This window comes from Acartia tonsa, chromosome 7 (assembly GCF_053477335.1).
Source record: "Acartia tonsa isolate MP-2025a chromosome 7, ASM5347733v1, whole genome shotgun sequence".
In the NCBI taxonomy this organism is placed as follows: domain Eukaryota; kingdom Metazoa; phylum Arthropoda; class Copepoda; order Calanoida; family Acartiidae; genus Acartia; species Acartia tonsa.
The window spans coordinates 3915784-3933789 of NC_137266.1; the positions used below are offsets into that span (position 1 = coordinate 3915784).

The window sequence follows — 18006 nt, forward strand, 5'->3', positions numbered from 1 at the left end:
AAATAGTTACACTTCAAAATATTTAGCGCGTTTTCTTTAAAGCCTAGCTTTTCATAAATACTCGGTATATTGAAATTATTAGCTTGAAATTTAAAGTTTTGAAAACATGGCTTAATTGCAGATCTAACCAATGTTTTAAAAAATCTAAGGAATACAACATTGAGAAGGAGCGTGGCTAGCCTATATTTAGGGTATGTCCAAGTCCGTTACATATGCATTACCATGCATGTAAAAGTAGATATCATGTATTTACCTTAAAATATCATCTCCATCCAGGGGTTCAAGGGTCAAGCGGCTGGGCAGACTCTTAGTCAGATCTAAACAAAAAATACATACATTTAAACTTAATTTTCTAGAATCGCTTAATGAATGGTTGACCAGGAATACAGAAATCAATTGAAGTTAAACCAGCAAAAATCTATCCAATTATTAGTATTGATAAAACAAAAAAATGCGATAAACTTTTTTTTGATTTAACATGATATTAAATTAAACGTGTGTTTTTTTTAACCCCGCAAAAATTTTCATTTCTTGTAAGGATTTTTTAATAACAACAAACCGGTTAAGTGCTAGGGGCGATAATACAGAATAACACATATGATTTCATTGACATTTCTATGAAATAATTATAATAAATAATAAATATAATGTGATAAATAATCATACACTTAAAAGAATATAATATACTTATACCCCTATTAAATGCTAAAAAACTGTTATCAAAATTATCCTTTTATTTATGTATAGTAAACGACTAACCGCTGAACCTACATGGTTCCCTATTTAGTGAACTTCCTACTTCCTATAGGTTAGCACTATTTTGGGGGAAGATACCTTCATCCTTGCAAGAAAAATCGCCAATAAAAATTTACCCTACCACCTTTCAAATTCATAATTTTTATTTTTTATTTTTAAAACAAAAATTTTATGGGAGTGACGACTTCCCTTAAGTGCACTTAGAGACCCTTAGGGGCGTATGCCGATTGGTTTGACTTGTACATTTATACAAGATGACATATATTCCAAATGCAATATGGCAATAAATTAAAGCGTCAAAATTGACAAATAATCGACATGAATTAATTTTTAGTCAGAATTTAACTTAAGTTAGATGTATTGCTTTAACCAGCATATATTTATATTTATATTATTAGTTTCATTTTATTATTTAGCAACCAAATAAAATACAACAAACATGATTTTAAGTTTATTTTAAAGCGAAAGACAAAAAATCATTAAAGGTACAATTTAACATAAATTACGAAAAAAGGTTTATTTTTGATCAGTTATTTTCCATAGTAAGCATTAAGACCATAGGCGGCGTAGGGGTAGGTGTTGTAGGCAGCCACGGGGGCGTGGGCCACGGTGTTGTAGACTGACCTCACAGCTGAGCTGGGGTATGAGGTGTAGGCGATGTATCCGGGGTTGTGGGCGTGGCCAGTGGCAACAGCGTTGGCGTAGGGGAGACCAGCGTACACCTGGGCAATGGTGTAGGCATCAGCATCGGCCTCGGGCTCGGCATCAGCCTCACGCTTGCCAAGGTAGTGGTAGCCAGAGTAGGCGGCGGGGTAGCCATATCCGTATGTGGCGGCAGCGTAACCGGCAGTTCTGTAGGCAGCAACAGCGGGGGCAGCGGCATAAGAAACAGCGGGGGCGGCGGCATAAGCAACAGCGGGGGCACCAGCAACTCTGAAGCCGTTGTAAGAGGTGTAGGCAATGTGTCCAGGGGCACGGCCCTCGGCAGCAGCGTTCAGGAGGGGAAGACCGGCGGCAACCTGGCCAATGGTCCAGGGCTCAGCTTCGGCATCAGCCTCAGCCTCACGCTTGCCAATATAGTGGGCACCAGCAGCATAGGGGTAGCCGGCATAAGTGGCGGCATAGGTGGCGGCGGGCAAAACGGCGGAGTGAGTGGCGGCAACAACAGGGGCGGCGTGGTGGACCACAGGGGCAGCAACAGCGGCTCTGGTGTAGGCAACATTGTTAGGCACAACAACACCGTTGGGGTAGCTAGTGTGGGTCAGAATACGGGTCTGACCGTCGATGGCGGTCTTGGCGGCGGGGATGCCAGCCAACACCTGGCCGATGGTGTAGGGGTCAGCATCTGCTTCGCAGGATACTCCGGCAATAGCCAAGCAGACCTGACAAGCATAATATTTATTAAGTTAGGAGTAAAAGTATAACAACTATAGCTTTAAATATAAAACCCCAATCCTCTTAATGATTCTTAAATTTAGGATTTGATATCTTAATAGAAATCTTAATTTTGGTTTCTTGTAAATAAACATTTACTTTTGACATTTAACTCATAAATAGAATTTGACCTTTTTGTAAATGAAAGTAAAAACTTGTATTCTTATTAACTATTATTGCAGAATCTCTTTTAACCAATTGACAAATCATAACCTCTTTAAAATGTTATCTCAATTTTTTTTCAAAAACGAAGTATGAGGTGGGTCTATAATCTTTTTAATTGTGTTCTGTGAAATCACTGTTCTAGTTAAGATGCTGTGATTTTGAAAAGTTAATGAGTCAAAACATAATTTTATTTTATTGTCATCGCAAATAAAAAATATTTTTCTTTCTAAAAACATGTTTTAAAACACATATCTAAATATAGTTTTTTTTTATCAAAATATAAACATACTTCCTATACCCCACTTTGTCTGACTGCCCTATCATTCACTGCACTATGGGTAGAATTAGGAGAAATGTAACATATCCATTTGTTTAATAATTCGCACATGAAATTAACCTGGCCAATTATTATTCTTTAACTGTTTATATAAGCTTGTATTATCTTACTAGCTACAGAATACTATTTTGCTACTTATGGCTGTTGTCATCCTTGTTTTTTATTTCTAAAATATTGTTTAAAATGAATTAAACACTCACCACTAAAAATGCTTTCATGGTGAATGATGATCAAAAATAAACTGATACTGCTTTACTAAAGTTCACTCTTTTTATACTCAGCCGGCTTATGGGGGGGGGGGGCCACTTTCCCCCCGCGGATTTTCCCCTGTTTGTGTGTTGTAGAAACTCATTGCATTTTTTAATTTTCTTCCTTCTTTTTGGTGCCTCTTTTTTTATGTTGTAGTTCATTACATGTACCACACATTTTTAGTCGCTTTCTTTCAGTGGTTTAGCATATCAAACAAAACAGCTAAAAATATATTTTTTAACTAATTTTTAATTTGATAAAATTATAGATAGAGAAAGAATCAAATGGTGAATATTAATTATAATGTCTTAAAATGTTCTCTAATTTTTAGAATAATCAAATAACTGTTGTTGAAACAAAATGTTTTGCAGAACAGATCTATAGTATAGATGTGTATACAGATAACTACCTCCCTCCCTTTTTTAATAATGACCTTTTCCGTCTGCTACCAAATTGTTGTCTGCTACTGCTGTGTTAATACAATTGGTTGATTTTAATGACCCAATCGAGAGTCGGCACAAGGACATGGGGATGGGGAGATACAGTTATTTAACCCTTTCTCCCTATAGTGTTTTACTCCAATTATTGCAGGACATAATGGATTTTCTTCAGATTAAATATTTCCTATCAAGAAAAAAATAACAAAAAGAAATGAAATTGTTTGCTTTATGCTTTTTTATTGCAATCACAATTTGTTCTATAAAATGTTATATTTTCATTAAAAATTAGATATGCTATTTTTTCAAACGAAGTTTAGCTGGTTTATAGGAATAGTGTATGGTTTGATCTTTGCTTAATTTTGGTACCATGGCTTGTTTTAGCTAAAGGTGCCTTGATTCAGATTTGGGGGTAGTTTAAATTAGAAATTAGAATTAAGTAACAGAGAGAGAGAGAGAGAGAAAGAAAGAGAGATAGATAGATAGATAGAGAGAGAGAGAGAAGTAAGAGATAGTGAGACAGAGAGAGAGAGAAAGAGATAAAGACATAGCAACAGAGAGAAAGTGGGGGAAAGTGTCACACAGAGAGAGAGAGATAGAGAGAGAGAGAGAGAGAGAGAGAGAGAGAGAGAGAGAGAGAGAGAGAGAGAGAGAGAGAGAGAGAGAGAGAGAGAGAGAGAGAGAAGTAAGAGAGAGTGAGACAGAGAGAGACATAGAGAGAGAGAAAGAGATAAAGACATAGCAACAGAGAGAAAGTGGGGGAAAGTGTCACAGAGAGAGAGAGAGAGAGAGAGAGAGAGAGAATGAGAGGGATAGATGAAGGAAAAAAATTTAAGAAAGCAATGCATTATACACAAGCAGACTAAAAAATACAAATGCCTGGCGGCCATTTATGGAAATGTCATTTCCTTGTTCGTCAAAACGTTGTTTACTACAAATTGTTATGTATAGAAAAGGACCTTAGAAATTAGATAAGATTGAAGGTTTTATTTCTAAAACATAAGGTCTATCACTGTACCGACTGAGTTTTCTATTAAAGTTAAGCTCCATCCACATAGCTCCTGTAATGGTTTTAGGCCATTTTACTTTCAGATTTAATACTTGGGATGGTTTTAAGCCATTTTTGCCCCTCTCCGCAACTTTGAATAAAGAGCCCCTAGAGGCGTAAGGCATATATAATTGTATAAGTAATATATATCAATTAAAAAAATATACATTCCTAATTGTTATAGGATTCACCAATTTAATACTGTATTTAGTTTGATAAAAATCTGTACCAAGTAAGTGTGTATACATTATTATTTATGCAGACTTTTTCCTTAAATTATGCCTAATCGCTATAAAACTCTTTTAACAATATCAAATAATTATAAGCCCAATCGATGAGTTTTAATTATACTTAAAAATGGAATTAACTTGTTTTTTTCTTATAACCTAGGATTGGTTATAAATGACAGTTTTATAAAGATTATTAGAGTTACATGCATTTTCCTTTATTGGCTAATATTTTAGGTTTCAACTTCAACTTTCAATTTTGTCAAATAAATATCCTACATACTAAAGTAGCTGGATGTTTGTGCAGAACAAGATCTTTAATGGCTTGGAAGGGATATTTTAATGACAACGCAACGACTACTATGGATGTCCTATAATCTTGTTTTATAAATGAGTCACATTTTTTTATGAAATTAATTGTTCAATGGTTAAATTGGTAGTGAGAGAAAATAAGTTCTAATTTTTTACAAATAAAATTTACTATATAAAATAAAATCTTTCCTATTACAAAAAGCAGGTTAGATCTTCCAAACTGCTGGACAGATAAAATTTTTAAAAAGATTTATATAGTTTTGGTCTATTGCAGGTTTTAGGCTATTAAAAAAAGCTAAAGTCCTCGCCGTCTCTATAGTACATTCCTCTGAGCAATATTTATCTCCGCTTACAAAAAGATTCTTACATAATCCTTATACTAAAGTAACAGGATGTTTGTGTGTCTGTGTTTGTACCGAAGGATCTCGCTAACCGCTGAACCGATCAGGTTCTCCTTAACTGGGTAGCTTCTCATGGGTCCCGGGAAGGTTTATAAATATTTTTGGGGAGGGTACCACCACCCTCCCAAGTGCAAAAAAGAAAAATCGAAAAATATTTAAATATTTGAGAGAATTGAACGAAACTTAAAGAGGTATCGTAGAATTTGAAAGCAATAAAGAGGTAACCTAGAGACTTGAAAAAAAACTAGAGGCCTCTAGGGGCGTAGCCGCTAGTAAATTATAAAGAATGAAATAAAAAAGGATCATCCAATGATTAAAATAATTTTTGTTACAGTTGTATAAACATAAAATGACATTTGTTTTCTTATCATTCTTAACAATATAATTCAGTAACCTGTAGAGTTATTATTTTGTAAAAATGAAATAATTTCTATAACTGTTTCTAGAAAATAAAGAAATCCCTAAAGCTGACATCATTGAAGGTTTTTAATTTGGCTTGGGACGAAGAAGTAAAGAAGTAAAAGATTGAATTTTCAGAGCTAACCTTATTGGAATACTGAGTTATTTTACAGGAATAACTTTTTGCATGTTTTGGTTTTAACATATCCAGATAGAAATAGGTTGATATAATTTCTAAACCTATCTTCCACCAAACTATCAAATGAAGGAATTTAACACAGAAATAGGGATAAATATATCCTCCATTGCTCTATCTTTGTAAATTAATCAATTAATTTTTATTTAAAGCTACAAATAAGATTCAATATATTACTCAATGTATTGGTTTAATTCAGAACTCTAAGAAGTGAGTTTATAGAATCTAAATGGCGTTAGTGCCCTCAGGGTGTTGTACAACAGATTTCTTTTGCTGACAGATTGTATCAAACTGTAAAACCTTGCTTTTCTATAATTAGGGACGGTCCGTCCGTACGTCCGTCCGTATTATAAGCGGAGCAACTCTATAATCAAGTCCTAAAAATGTAAGTATGTCCATAAACAGTATTCTGTTTCAAGCAGTGTTTTACTTAATTTTACAAATTTACTTACAATTTTTCTTCGACTCTTATACATTTATATTATGTTTTTTAAGTTACTTACAAGTGTTAATGTCCTAGAGTTTTGGTGCTTCGCTTTTATGGATGTTGTCATCCTTGTTTTGTTTTATTTTATTTTGTTTTTAAACAAACTCCTTTGTATTACATAACAAGAATAAGATCACATAATTTTGAATGATGTCATCCTTGTTTTTAATTTCCTTATAAGGTATTGTTAAAAAACTACAAGAGAAGGCAAGGTTAATTAAACCATCACAATGCTGTCATGTAAACTTTTATAAATAGTTATGTATAATACTTTTTCTCGTATTCATTCGAATCCGGTGGATAGGAACCGGTTCTCATCCATACGAAAAAACTATGTCTAGCATCGTATTATATCCAGCTTTCTACGAATATAGAGATGTACAATCATAAAATTAAAACCAGTTTTTTTAGCCGGTGCCTTCGCCACCACGGGGCTAAAAAAACTAGTTTTAATCTTTTAATTGTACATTCTATATCCGCGGAAAGCCGTTTATAATACGATGCGAGAAATAACTATTCTCGTATTCATTTGAATCCGGTGGATAGGAACCGGTTCTCATGAATACGAAAAAACTATGTCTAGCATCATATTATATCCAGCTTTCTACGAATATAGAAATGTACAATCATAAGATTAAAACTAGTTTTTTTTAGCCGGTGTCTTCGGCACCACGGGGCTAAAAAAAACTGGTTTTAATCTTATAATTGTACATTCTATATCCGCGGAAAGCGGTTTATAATACGATGAAAGAAATAACTATTATCTCTCCTTTTTCTTTTTATTGAAATCTTAAAATTTTTCTATTTATCAATTCTTCAAAACAATCATTACTTTAGAATCATATTTTAATTAGCTCTTTAACATTTTTCTATTTCCATCTATTGCAATCTTTTTTATCTCTATAGGTATATTTTTTGCAATATTAATTTGCCTTTCCATTATTCTCATTTTTAGGTTTCTATCTATCTATATAAACTAAGCAACTTATAACCAGAAGTAAATAATTTGTGCTTTTCCAAATAGTCTATGGAGCACTCTCCCTCCCCCCTAACTTATGAATAAATTGAATATAAGGGAAATTTATTCATTTCCTATAAAAAAAAACGTCTATAATTATTTATAATAATTTATATTTCCTATAAAAAAAAAACAGGGACTGTATCGTAGTGTATCTTGCATGGCTACCTAGTATTCACTTTTATCTAACTTAACCTGACATTTAAGTAATACACAAACAAAAACTAGCCTCCCCCTTATCTTTTACTTGTCAAATTACAAATTCAAGGGGGTAAGAATTCATTGCTCTAAAGGCATTTTGAGGGAATTTGCCAAATAATCTCCTGCAATCTTAAGGATTTTCAATAAACATAGGTTTTACCCCAAAAATGCAGAAAATTAAGGGCAACATTGAGATGAAAAGATGCACCAGTCTAACCACTTTCTATCTTGCTATCTATCTGTCTGTCTGTCTGTCTGTCCATCTGTCTATCTATCTACTGATGAGAGCATGCATGCACCCGACAAACCACTATATAGCTAATCAAAAGGAATTGCAGATTTTGGGTTGATATTATGGTATTATGTAAATAGGTTTTAATTCATATTTCAGTGTTGCTTCAAATTTACCAAATTATCTTTGATTTCAAAGCGAAGCTACTCAATACTCAATTGCTTATGTTGTTAGACTAAAGGTGATGTTTTATTCTCCCCCTCCCAATTATAATCAAATTTTTTATAAAAATAAAATTAGGTCCTGTCCCTCAAACTGCGTATTGAGTACTGAAACCGCATTCCGGAGGAGAAGGAGGAGTTAGATTATCTTTACTTTAAAACTGGGGAGGGGATTTTAGTGCTCAATAAGCCATTTTAAGGGAAATTTCTTAAAATTATTTATTGAAATGATAATTTTCCATTACGATATAAAACTTAGGGGGAAGATTAAAAAAGGCAATTTTGTGTATGACAAAATGTAATAAAAAAAATAACTTTGAAAAGCTAAGCTATATGGAACCAATCAAATCTAAAAAAATATAATCTGATAATAAAGGTAAAAAGTAAATAGTTAGGCGGGAAAATGATTGCAAATTAAAAAAGATTATTTTTCCAGATAAAGATATTTACATTATCATTAGGACAATTTGCAATATTTGAATCCGATGATTAACTGGCTTTAACCAAAATAAACCCAAATATTCGGATAAAAGAAATTAAAAATATTTTTAGATAAAATTCTTATTTTATTCTGATGATCTAAAAAATATTCGTTTACAGTGAATATTTGAGAAAGGGTTAAATAAACATAATTGAAAAAAATACAATGTGATACAAAAAAAATCGTTGTAAAAAAAATATAAAGAAATTGGTCATTAAGAAACTTTTTTATCCTTGGTTGAAAAATAAACTTTGACATTTAAATGAAAACATTTTGACCATTTGGAAAATAAAGGATGTAATGTTGATAACTTTAAATTGATACTAAACCTTCGTTAATCCCTAAAACTATCCCAAAAAATAAGTACCCTTATGATTAATAAATCTTATTCCATTATTGCCGTTTTTAAAGGTGAATAACGATGCTATTGCGCCAAAAATAATACCTGTAAATTTTGCATATTTAATTCTGATCCATTTCAATACAAGGGCAACATTTATAAACATTTAAAAATATGTATATATAAAATCTTCAAAGAAGGAATATATGGTTAAATTGCATCTGTAGGAGGTAGCTAGATATATAGAAAACTTACTTTATCCCTAAAAAATGGTCTACAGATACATTTGACATTTAAGGAAGAAAGTAATATGACCCGAGGGCAGAATCCAGTAAAAGTGAACAGATTTGAGTTATTCATATAAAACAACAAAATTATTTACCTACAATAGAAAGTTGTAAGGATTTTTTAACTGCTCATTAAGATCTTGCTTTCACAACACCAATTGAGTTTTATGTATATAGGAAAACTTCATATAGGGCCCAGAAATTTTATTATTAAAATAAAAGACACACATAGTAGCTAAATTTTTAAGTTTTAATAAATGCTTTTCTCGTATTCATTAGAATCCAGTGGATAGGAACCGGTTCTCATCCATACGAAAAAACTAGGTCTCGCATCGTATTATATCCAGCTTACTACGAATATAAAAATGTACAATCATAAGATTAAACCAGTTTTAATCTATACTTGTACATTCTATATCCGCGGAAAGCCGTTTATAATACGATGCGAGAAATAACTATTAAAAATCCAGATCAATTTTAAGGACGACGATTTTTATCAATGTGGAAGATTCTTTTTCCTCTGAAAAGAATGAACACAATAAAAATATTAAAAGTGGTTGTACTCATCTTCCTTCTTAAAGTGCATCAAAATTTGACAGTCAAAATTTTTGATATTTCAAGAATCAAGAATATATCTATAATACAAAGTCAATTTTTGTCTGTCTGAGTGAAACTTAAGATATCGGTAACTGCTTCAAGGACAAGGTTGGGCTTCTCCGAGATTATAAAAATGCGTTGGTTTTAATATATTTTCTGTGGGTTTAGGACACCCTGTTAAATAAACAGTTTGTTTTTTTTAAAACAGTGTAATATTTTTATCTACACTTTTAGTGACTTCTTCTACACGAAAAAAAAATGTCACAAAACTTGTGTGTTGTCGTTTTCCATGTTTTTAATGAAAACTTTGAAATAGTCCCTTTCGTGGCAACGCCCCTTAAGGGGCGATTCGTCGTATTCTTAAAATGGCTTTCGATGGGTTATTTTAGGTCAGGTTAGGTTATATTGGGTTAGGTGATTTCCCCACAGGGTTAGGCAATTGTCTCCGCAGGGGCTAGAAATAGGAGAAAAGCTACTGTGAAAAAAAAGAAGAACCGCCCCTTAAGGAGCGTTGCCACGAAAGGGACTATACCCGAAAACTTGTCTTGCAAAAATGATTAAAAGTTTCAAATATTTCATGCTGCCGCCTACTAAAGATTCCTGTAAAGATTAAATCTGAGGCAAAAAAATGCCTTTTAAAAAATTGTTGGTTTCTTCCTCTTTCTTTCGAACATTAATTTTGTATAAATTAAAGATTAGGTATTTTTTAATCCCGTGCTACATATGGACGTCATAAGGTTCCTTCTTGTTTCATGATTTTATCCCTATTGATCTTAGTTATTTTGAAAGAACGCCCCAACTTTGAGTGGTACAATACGATTATGTAATTCATTGAAATTGCGTTTGAGCCAAGGGTTAGTATTAGGTAAATATCAGATCATCAAATAATTAGTACTAAACAAACACAACTATATTCAACTATATTCAAAGATTTTTAAGATTTAATGAAAAGAAAGATTTTAAGTAGATTAAACTGTAAATAGATATAATAGTTATTTCTTTCATCGTATTATAAACGGCTTTCCGCGGATATAGAATGTACAATTATAACATTAAACCAGTTTTTTTTAGCCCCAAGATGCCGAAGGCACGGACTAAAAAAACTGGTTTTAATCTTATAATTGTACATTTTTATATTTATTGAAAGCTAGATATAATACGATGCTAGACATAGTTTTTTCGTATGGATGAGAACCAGTTCCTATCCACCGGATTCCAATGAATACGAGAAAGATATATTAAAACATTATATGAAAACAGATAGATAGAATTGTAGAATGAAATAAAGTCATAGAGAAGCTAATGCCAAAGAAATACAAAAAAAGTTAACTTAAAAATAGAACGAAATTGAAAGGCCAGTTGGTTATTAAAATGTTAAGCGACTTTTTTCTGAAAAGGAAAAGGTCAACAATTTCTAGTTTTGTAGAAGCTACTCTACAATTCAGTCATGTTAGTAGTCAGTCATAGTTTCTGTAATGTTTACAAAATACTCTGTAACATATCATGTTTCTCTAATGATTAATAATATTTCTTATTAGACCTATTGTTTTAAAAGCTCCGCTAATATTGGACTTAAACATTCTTCTTTGTAGTTAAAACTGATGCATTATTGTATAGTATGACCTATTCTAGTTTTATTCTTAATAGGTCAATCTACAATATTAACCGTATTCGTTTTTTTAAACTATCAAAATACCCAATGAATTGGAAATTTTGCTAATTATATGATTTCTCTATCAAGCTTCTTTTAAAATCAACCGTTTTTGTACTAATGGTTTGGTTAATGATAAAAATGGCTTGTTTGACCTAAAATTTCATTTAACAAGATCAAGACAATACATACGTAGCACCTCACATGTAAAAGTAGCAGGATGTACATATATATGTCTGATTGTCTGTGTGTTTATACCGAAGGATTATGCAAACCACCGGACTGATATGGTTTTCCTGTACAATTTGTTTCTAACATATCATAGAAAGATTTATAACTATTTTTGGGGAGAGTATCTCCACCCTCGAAAGATAAATCGCCCCTGGAAAAAAAATTACTTACCAAAAAAAAAATGTAACTAATTATAAATTGGAAGGTCGACACCCTCTCACTCAAGTGCCTCTAGTGATCTTTAAAGGCATAGATGCTAGAATATCCATGATGTGTTATATTTAACTAGCAGCTTCGCCCCTAACTCTAGGGGCTGTGCCCTAAGAGATGATTAAAAAAAAGTTAAGGTAAAATTGGTAAAAAAAAAATAAGAAGGACCAATGAAATCTTCTACAAGAAAAAAAAGACCAAGGATATCTCATACAAAAAAAATGGGGGAGGGATTTTTTTGTTTTTGGGGGGGTTGGAGGTGTCCCACCCTCCAAGAAAATGGCCTAAAACCACCACAGGACCAGTAGGTATATTCCCTGAAGAGTAGAATCCGATCGGTTCAGTGGTTACCGAGATCTTAAGCTTCAGACGGACGGACGGACAGACATCATTCTACTTTGTATTATAGATGACATATTTTTAAAATCGAACAAACGTATATATAAAGCAAATACCTTATCAAGAAAATACTAGTACTAAAATCCAATTAAAAATTTCTAGGAAATATAGATTATGTTACTCTTACATCATTTTCATATCTAAGAGTTTAGAAAATTCCTGATAAAAATACTAAGATTTATATCATAATGTAAAAATGTAAGTTATGCAGCATATTTCATAAAATACATATAACAAGAAAGACGTTTTTCCAAGTTATATTTATATTTTTTATAATATTCATATGTACTTTAAAGGAAGGCTTGATTGATTTCCTAGGTTGTTTATCTTACCCCACCCCCTCCCTCACTTCCTTAGAGGGCAAATTAATTCCAGTTAGGAATTCTTGTCTAATATAAATCCTTTAATCATCTATTGATGGTCAACCCAATCATAATCGAAGTAAAAAAGAAGAGTTTACTTTAATACAATTACTACATTTTAAAACACAATTGGCAAAATTAACTTTAAAAAAACTGTTTTACAAGTAGAAGTTTCTGAGTCTCGTTTGTTTCTAGCTTTAAAGGTCATCCAAGTATTTTTACCCTGCTTCTAAAGAGAAATTAAAATTGTATCTAAAAAACCTAAGACCGTGGCTCAACAAGTAGCGCATCCGCTCGTCGTCGGAAAGGTGATAGATTCGAATCTCGGACCAACACCTCGTCATAACTAAAGACGTTAAAAATAGTTCCTACTGCTACTACTGTCAGATGCGCGATGTAAATAGTTAGAGTTGGGGGCATGCCCTAGCCCAAAACAGGCGCAACTCGCTACCATGCACAGTTGGTACTTCTCAGACAAAGATCGTGCACCACAAAGAGTTGGTTGTCTAATGAATGTTACTTAACCTAATATCCTTGGGTGTTTGGACATAGAAGTGTGTGTATCAGTCACCCTTAGTCTCCCTGAAGTCGAAAAGTCCTGGACTGCAATCCCGCCCGTACGAGGTAATCTGAGGTAAAAGTATATATCTAAAAATTAATATTATAAGGTCAAGCTTTACTTATTATTAGGATTGTATACCCAAAAGAAATGTCTCCGAATAAAGAGTTATTTCTCGCATCGTATTATAAACAGCTTTTCGCGGATATAGAATGTACAATTATATGATCAAAACCAGTTTTTTAGCCCAAAGGCTCATTTTCGTATGGATGAGAACCGGTTCCTATCCACCGGATTCGAATGAATACGAGAAATGTTGTTATTAAAGCTTTTTTAAAATTATATTTATAGCAACTGATTATTTTAATAGTAATGCTTAGTTATATAGTCTTTTTTTATATTGATAATTGATATAACAGCATTAAAATATTTTGAGTTATTTTTAAAAAGGCTTTGTTTTATTGATACCGATTTTAAAACAAAGACAAAGAATAATAATTATCTAACGGTAATGAATGGATCAATGCGTATTTAATTCATATAGCAGCAGTAGGAACGACTACAATTTTAGTCTTATCTTTTCTATAAATAAGAATGTCCATCGTTCGATGTAATTATAAAAATTACGTGTTGAAAAAGGAAATAAATGTACAGTTTTTTATTCAATTGTGTAATAATTAGTTGAAATTTTTAAGCAACATGCCAACAAAACAAGGATGACAACATCAATAAGTAGCGAAGCAATAAAAATCGTGGAATGGACACACGGTCAAAATGAGTTGGAGAGCAAATAAACGAAAGAGAAAGAGTATCCAAAAACTCAAAGAAAATGACGATTTTTTTAAAAATATGGTTTATGTTCTTTTAAGCATGATCGACAGACATGCGAACAAAACAATGTATAGGCTAGATGCGAATCATTACTGAAAATTTCAGCTGTATATCTTCATTAGCAACTGACAAAATTACACATTTAAATCCCCATAGACTGACGGCAAGCTTCGCTATTAAAAAAAGTTAGAAAATTTTACATTTTTAAAACACAGACGATTAGAAGAAAAATTAAAGAGATAAAATTTACCATAAAACAAGGATGACAAAATCCATAAAAGCGAAGCACTGAAACGGTAGGACAAACGGACATTAACACTTATATAGTGTCAGAACTGAATAATCAAAATATAAATGTATAAGAGTCGAAGCAAACTTGTAAGTAAATTTGTTGAAAAACTGCTTGATACAGGATAATGTTAATGGACATACTTAATTTGTAGGACTTGTTTCTAGAGTTGGTGTTTCGCTTATAATACTATACTTTGTTGTCCCAGGAATCAACATACAAAAAATTAGATCAATCGGATGATTAGATCATATAAAAATTTGTTATTAAAAAGTACATAAAATCAACATGTTTAAAATTGACGTACGGACATTCTTGTAATGATTATAGAGTTGCTACGCTTTCTAAATCGTACCTAACTACTAAAGGAATCACCATGCAAAGTTTGAAATCGATAGGACAATGCTAACATGCCTAAATTAAGGAAAAAAGCTATCCATCTGTGACAGACTGACAGAGGTATGGACGGACGGACGGACCTACCCTAATTATAGAAAAGCTTGGCTTTTAAAAACCATATTGATTTTTGTCTGTCTTTGTGTTTTTTGTTGGTAGTAAAAAATGAAAATTCAACAAAATATCTTGGTTTATGGAAAAGCTGTGCTTTCAACAAAAATAATCTAATCTAAAACAAATAAGTTGAACGCCTGTGTGAAAAGATAGATTACGATTAGAGGTGAAATCTATGTATAACAAATTTGATGGCTTTTTCTTCCTTATAACCTTTCAATTTCTCCCATACCCTTTTTTGTTTGCCTTTTCACCGTGCCCCATGTTTTGTCAAGTCTGGTGGTTATCATACGTTGCAAAATAATATTAATTTAAATCATTAGGTCTATTTAAGAGTCAGGCTTTTCTATAATTAGAGTCGGTCATTCCGTAACGAGTAGCTTTTTTCGTTAATTTAGGCACGTTAGAATTGTCTTATCAACTTCAAATTTTGCTTAGTGATCCCTAAGATAAGTATGATTTAGAAAGCGTAGCAACTCTATAATGGTTACCAGATTGTCCATACGTCCATTTTCAACATGTTGATTTTTTCACTTTTTTAACAACAAATTTTTTATTGGTTTAATAATCCGATTGATCTGATTTTTGGTATACGGATTCCTGGGACAACAAAGTACAATATTATAAGCGAAGCAACTCTATAATTAAGTCCTAAAATTGTAAGTATGTGCTTAAACATTATCCTATAGCAAGCTATTTTAAAAAAAAATTACTTACAATTTTGCTTCGACTCTTATTCATTTATATTCTGATTATTCAGTTCTGACACCATACAAGTGTTAATGCCCTTGTGTCCTACTGTTTCAGAGCTTCGCTTTTATGGATGTTGTCACCCTTGTTCTTTTATCTTTTGCCTCCTAGTATACCTTCCCACCCTTTTTCTACCTTATTTTGCAACTTATCTATAGATCACAGTTCGCTGAATAGCTATAGTAACTTAGATATTATTATTGTCAATGTATACACACTTCGCGCATAAATTGATGATAAGGTCTCCACTCGTTCAGAGATCAAGATAGGTGATATTAGGCTTTAAATTATAATGATACCCAAAGTTTAAAAAGCACTTAACTTATTTGTTGGCTAAAAGACTTTAAGTGCTTTTTAAGTATTGGTTAGCTCAAACCAGCAGTTCCCAAACTTTTCAACCACTAATTTGATCTAAAGACGGTGTAACTTTGTGTATAATCTGTATCGTCTATTGTCTCATCCCTTCAGATTCCTGGTCTCTGGTACAAATATCTGTTCACACCCACATTATCAATCGTTTCGAAATTTTTTCATAGATCACTGTTCGCTGGTAATCTGGATTGGTTAAAATTTATTTGTTCATAAATTGATATGGTTTCTAGGTAAACTTGAGATTTACAGTTGCGTTATCTATGTATTATCTTTCTAACATGGGTTATCTATATGATAGCAGAAGGCCAGTACAAAAGCTTAAAATCATTTCATGACTTAAATTTCAAAAATCAAAATATGAATAGGACTTATATGAAGCATCTATATAAATAATAGACCTAAAATACCTTCCTATTTATATAATAGGTTAATTTACTAATCCATCAACGTTAATTTTGCTTCATTCTTTCTTAAACTATTATTTGGATATCATTACTTAAGTAGTTAAAGTTGAAACTGCTTTAAATCAAATATAAATTGTTTTAGCTGCGTTAGATATTATTTTAAATAAAAATACAGAATATTGTTCCTTCCTTGAAAAATTTTAATAATTTGATTGATCAAGCATAAAAAGGAGGAAGATATGGCAAATAGTGCGACGTTAAAACGAAAGAATATATCGTAGTTTTTAGAGATCCCTTACAATATCCCATAAACTATACTTTTCTAGATAATTATAATTTTGCTTTCAACCTTTTTATAAACTGTCCAGATTATGCATTTAAATCTACATTAGAATACCGTTCCCCTTTCAAACCTTTTAAGCCCCTTATTTTACCCCCCTCGATTTTTTTAAGAAATCCATTAGATTACCACCTCAAACCTTTGAAACTCCTCATTAAACCCTATTCGATATTAAAAAAATCATAAGATTACCACTCATACATTTAAAACCCCTAATTTCATCCCCCTTAAAATACATTTAATCTCAAACCTTTCTTTTTACCCCTCTCCCCCCCCCCTCAAAATTTTAAATTACATTAGATAGCCCCTTGAAACCTTTGAAAAGTTTAAACAACTTTTTTTACCCCCCTAAAAATTTTTAATAATACAATAAATTATCCCCTGAAACCTTTAAATCCCCTCATTTCGCCCCCCCTCCCCCTAAAAAAGTTTTGACGACTTTGTTGTCAATAGACATCTGTTTTGTAGATAAGTTGTTTTAAATATAAAATGCTATTATTTTAAGGATCTAATTACAATCTGTTCAAAATGTCAGAGTTCAAAAATTTAAAATACATTCAGACAAAACAACATAATAGTTATTTCTCGCATCGTATTGTAAACGGCTTTCCGCGGATATAGAAAGTACAATTATGAGATTAAAACTAGTTTTTTTAGCCCCGAGGTGCCAAATGCACCGGCTAAAAAAACTGGTTTTAATCTTATGATTGTACATTTTTATATTCGTAGAAAGCTGGATATAATACGATGCTAGACATAGTTTTTTCGTATGGATGAGAACCGGTTCCTATCCACCGGATTCGAATGAATACGAGAAATTAAATTCCTCACTTTTTATTAAATTTGTTGAAATTAGCTATATTACATGTTGTATACAAATGTTCCATAATTTAAAATACTGAATACTTAATACTAAATATTTTTTTTCTATATTTATAAAATAAAGTATTTGTAAATTAAAATTTTTTATCAAAACTAATTATGATAAGATTTGCTTATTTGTGTAAACTACAGCATTAGATATTTATTAAAAAACGGAAACCAAAGAAAAAATTGGGAAAAAAAGTTGAACGCATGGATACAAATTTTTAATATTTTTGTTTAGTTATTAAAATTCCAATTGCTTGAATTTTAATTTTTCAACTAGAAACAATGAGTTATTTAGGCAAACAAAATTTAGCATGATCAAGCGATAGCTCATTATTCAATATCCATTTATGCTAAATTTTGTTTGCCTAAATAACATTCTATTGCAACAAAAAGGTGATTTTTA

General features: G+C 31.9%; 3 protein-coding genes across 3 annotated transcripts in view; all 3 read right to left on the reverse strand.

Annotated features, from left to right (window-relative positions):
• Positions 1-18006, reverse strand: part of LOC145324688 (very long chain fatty acid elongase AAEL008004-like) — a 199798-nt gene that overhangs the window by 170302 nt on the left and 11490 nt on the right. The gene's annotated exons all lie outside the window — the stretch shown is intronic.
• LOC145324687 (uncharacterized) overlaps positions 1-18006 on the reverse strand; it is a 54693-nt gene that overhangs the window by 4817 nt on the left and 31870 nt on the right. The window contains exon 12 of the mRNA XM_080167280.1: positions 254-317. Coding sequence (XP_080023406.1) covers positions 254-317 — 64 coding nt within the window. The remainder of the gene's footprint in view (positions 1-253; positions 318-18006) is intronic.
• LOC145324679 (uncharacterized) lies at positions 1195-2977 on the reverse strand. The gene is made up of 2 exons (XM_080167270.1): positions 2893-2977; positions 1195-2138 (listed from the first exon to the last, which is right to left on the reverse strand). Exons 1-2 carry the CDS (start codon positions 2908-2910, stop codon positions 1287-1289), a joined length of 870 nt encoding a protein of 289 aa, XP_080023396.1. The 5' UTR covers positions 2911-2977; the 3' UTR covers positions 1195-1286.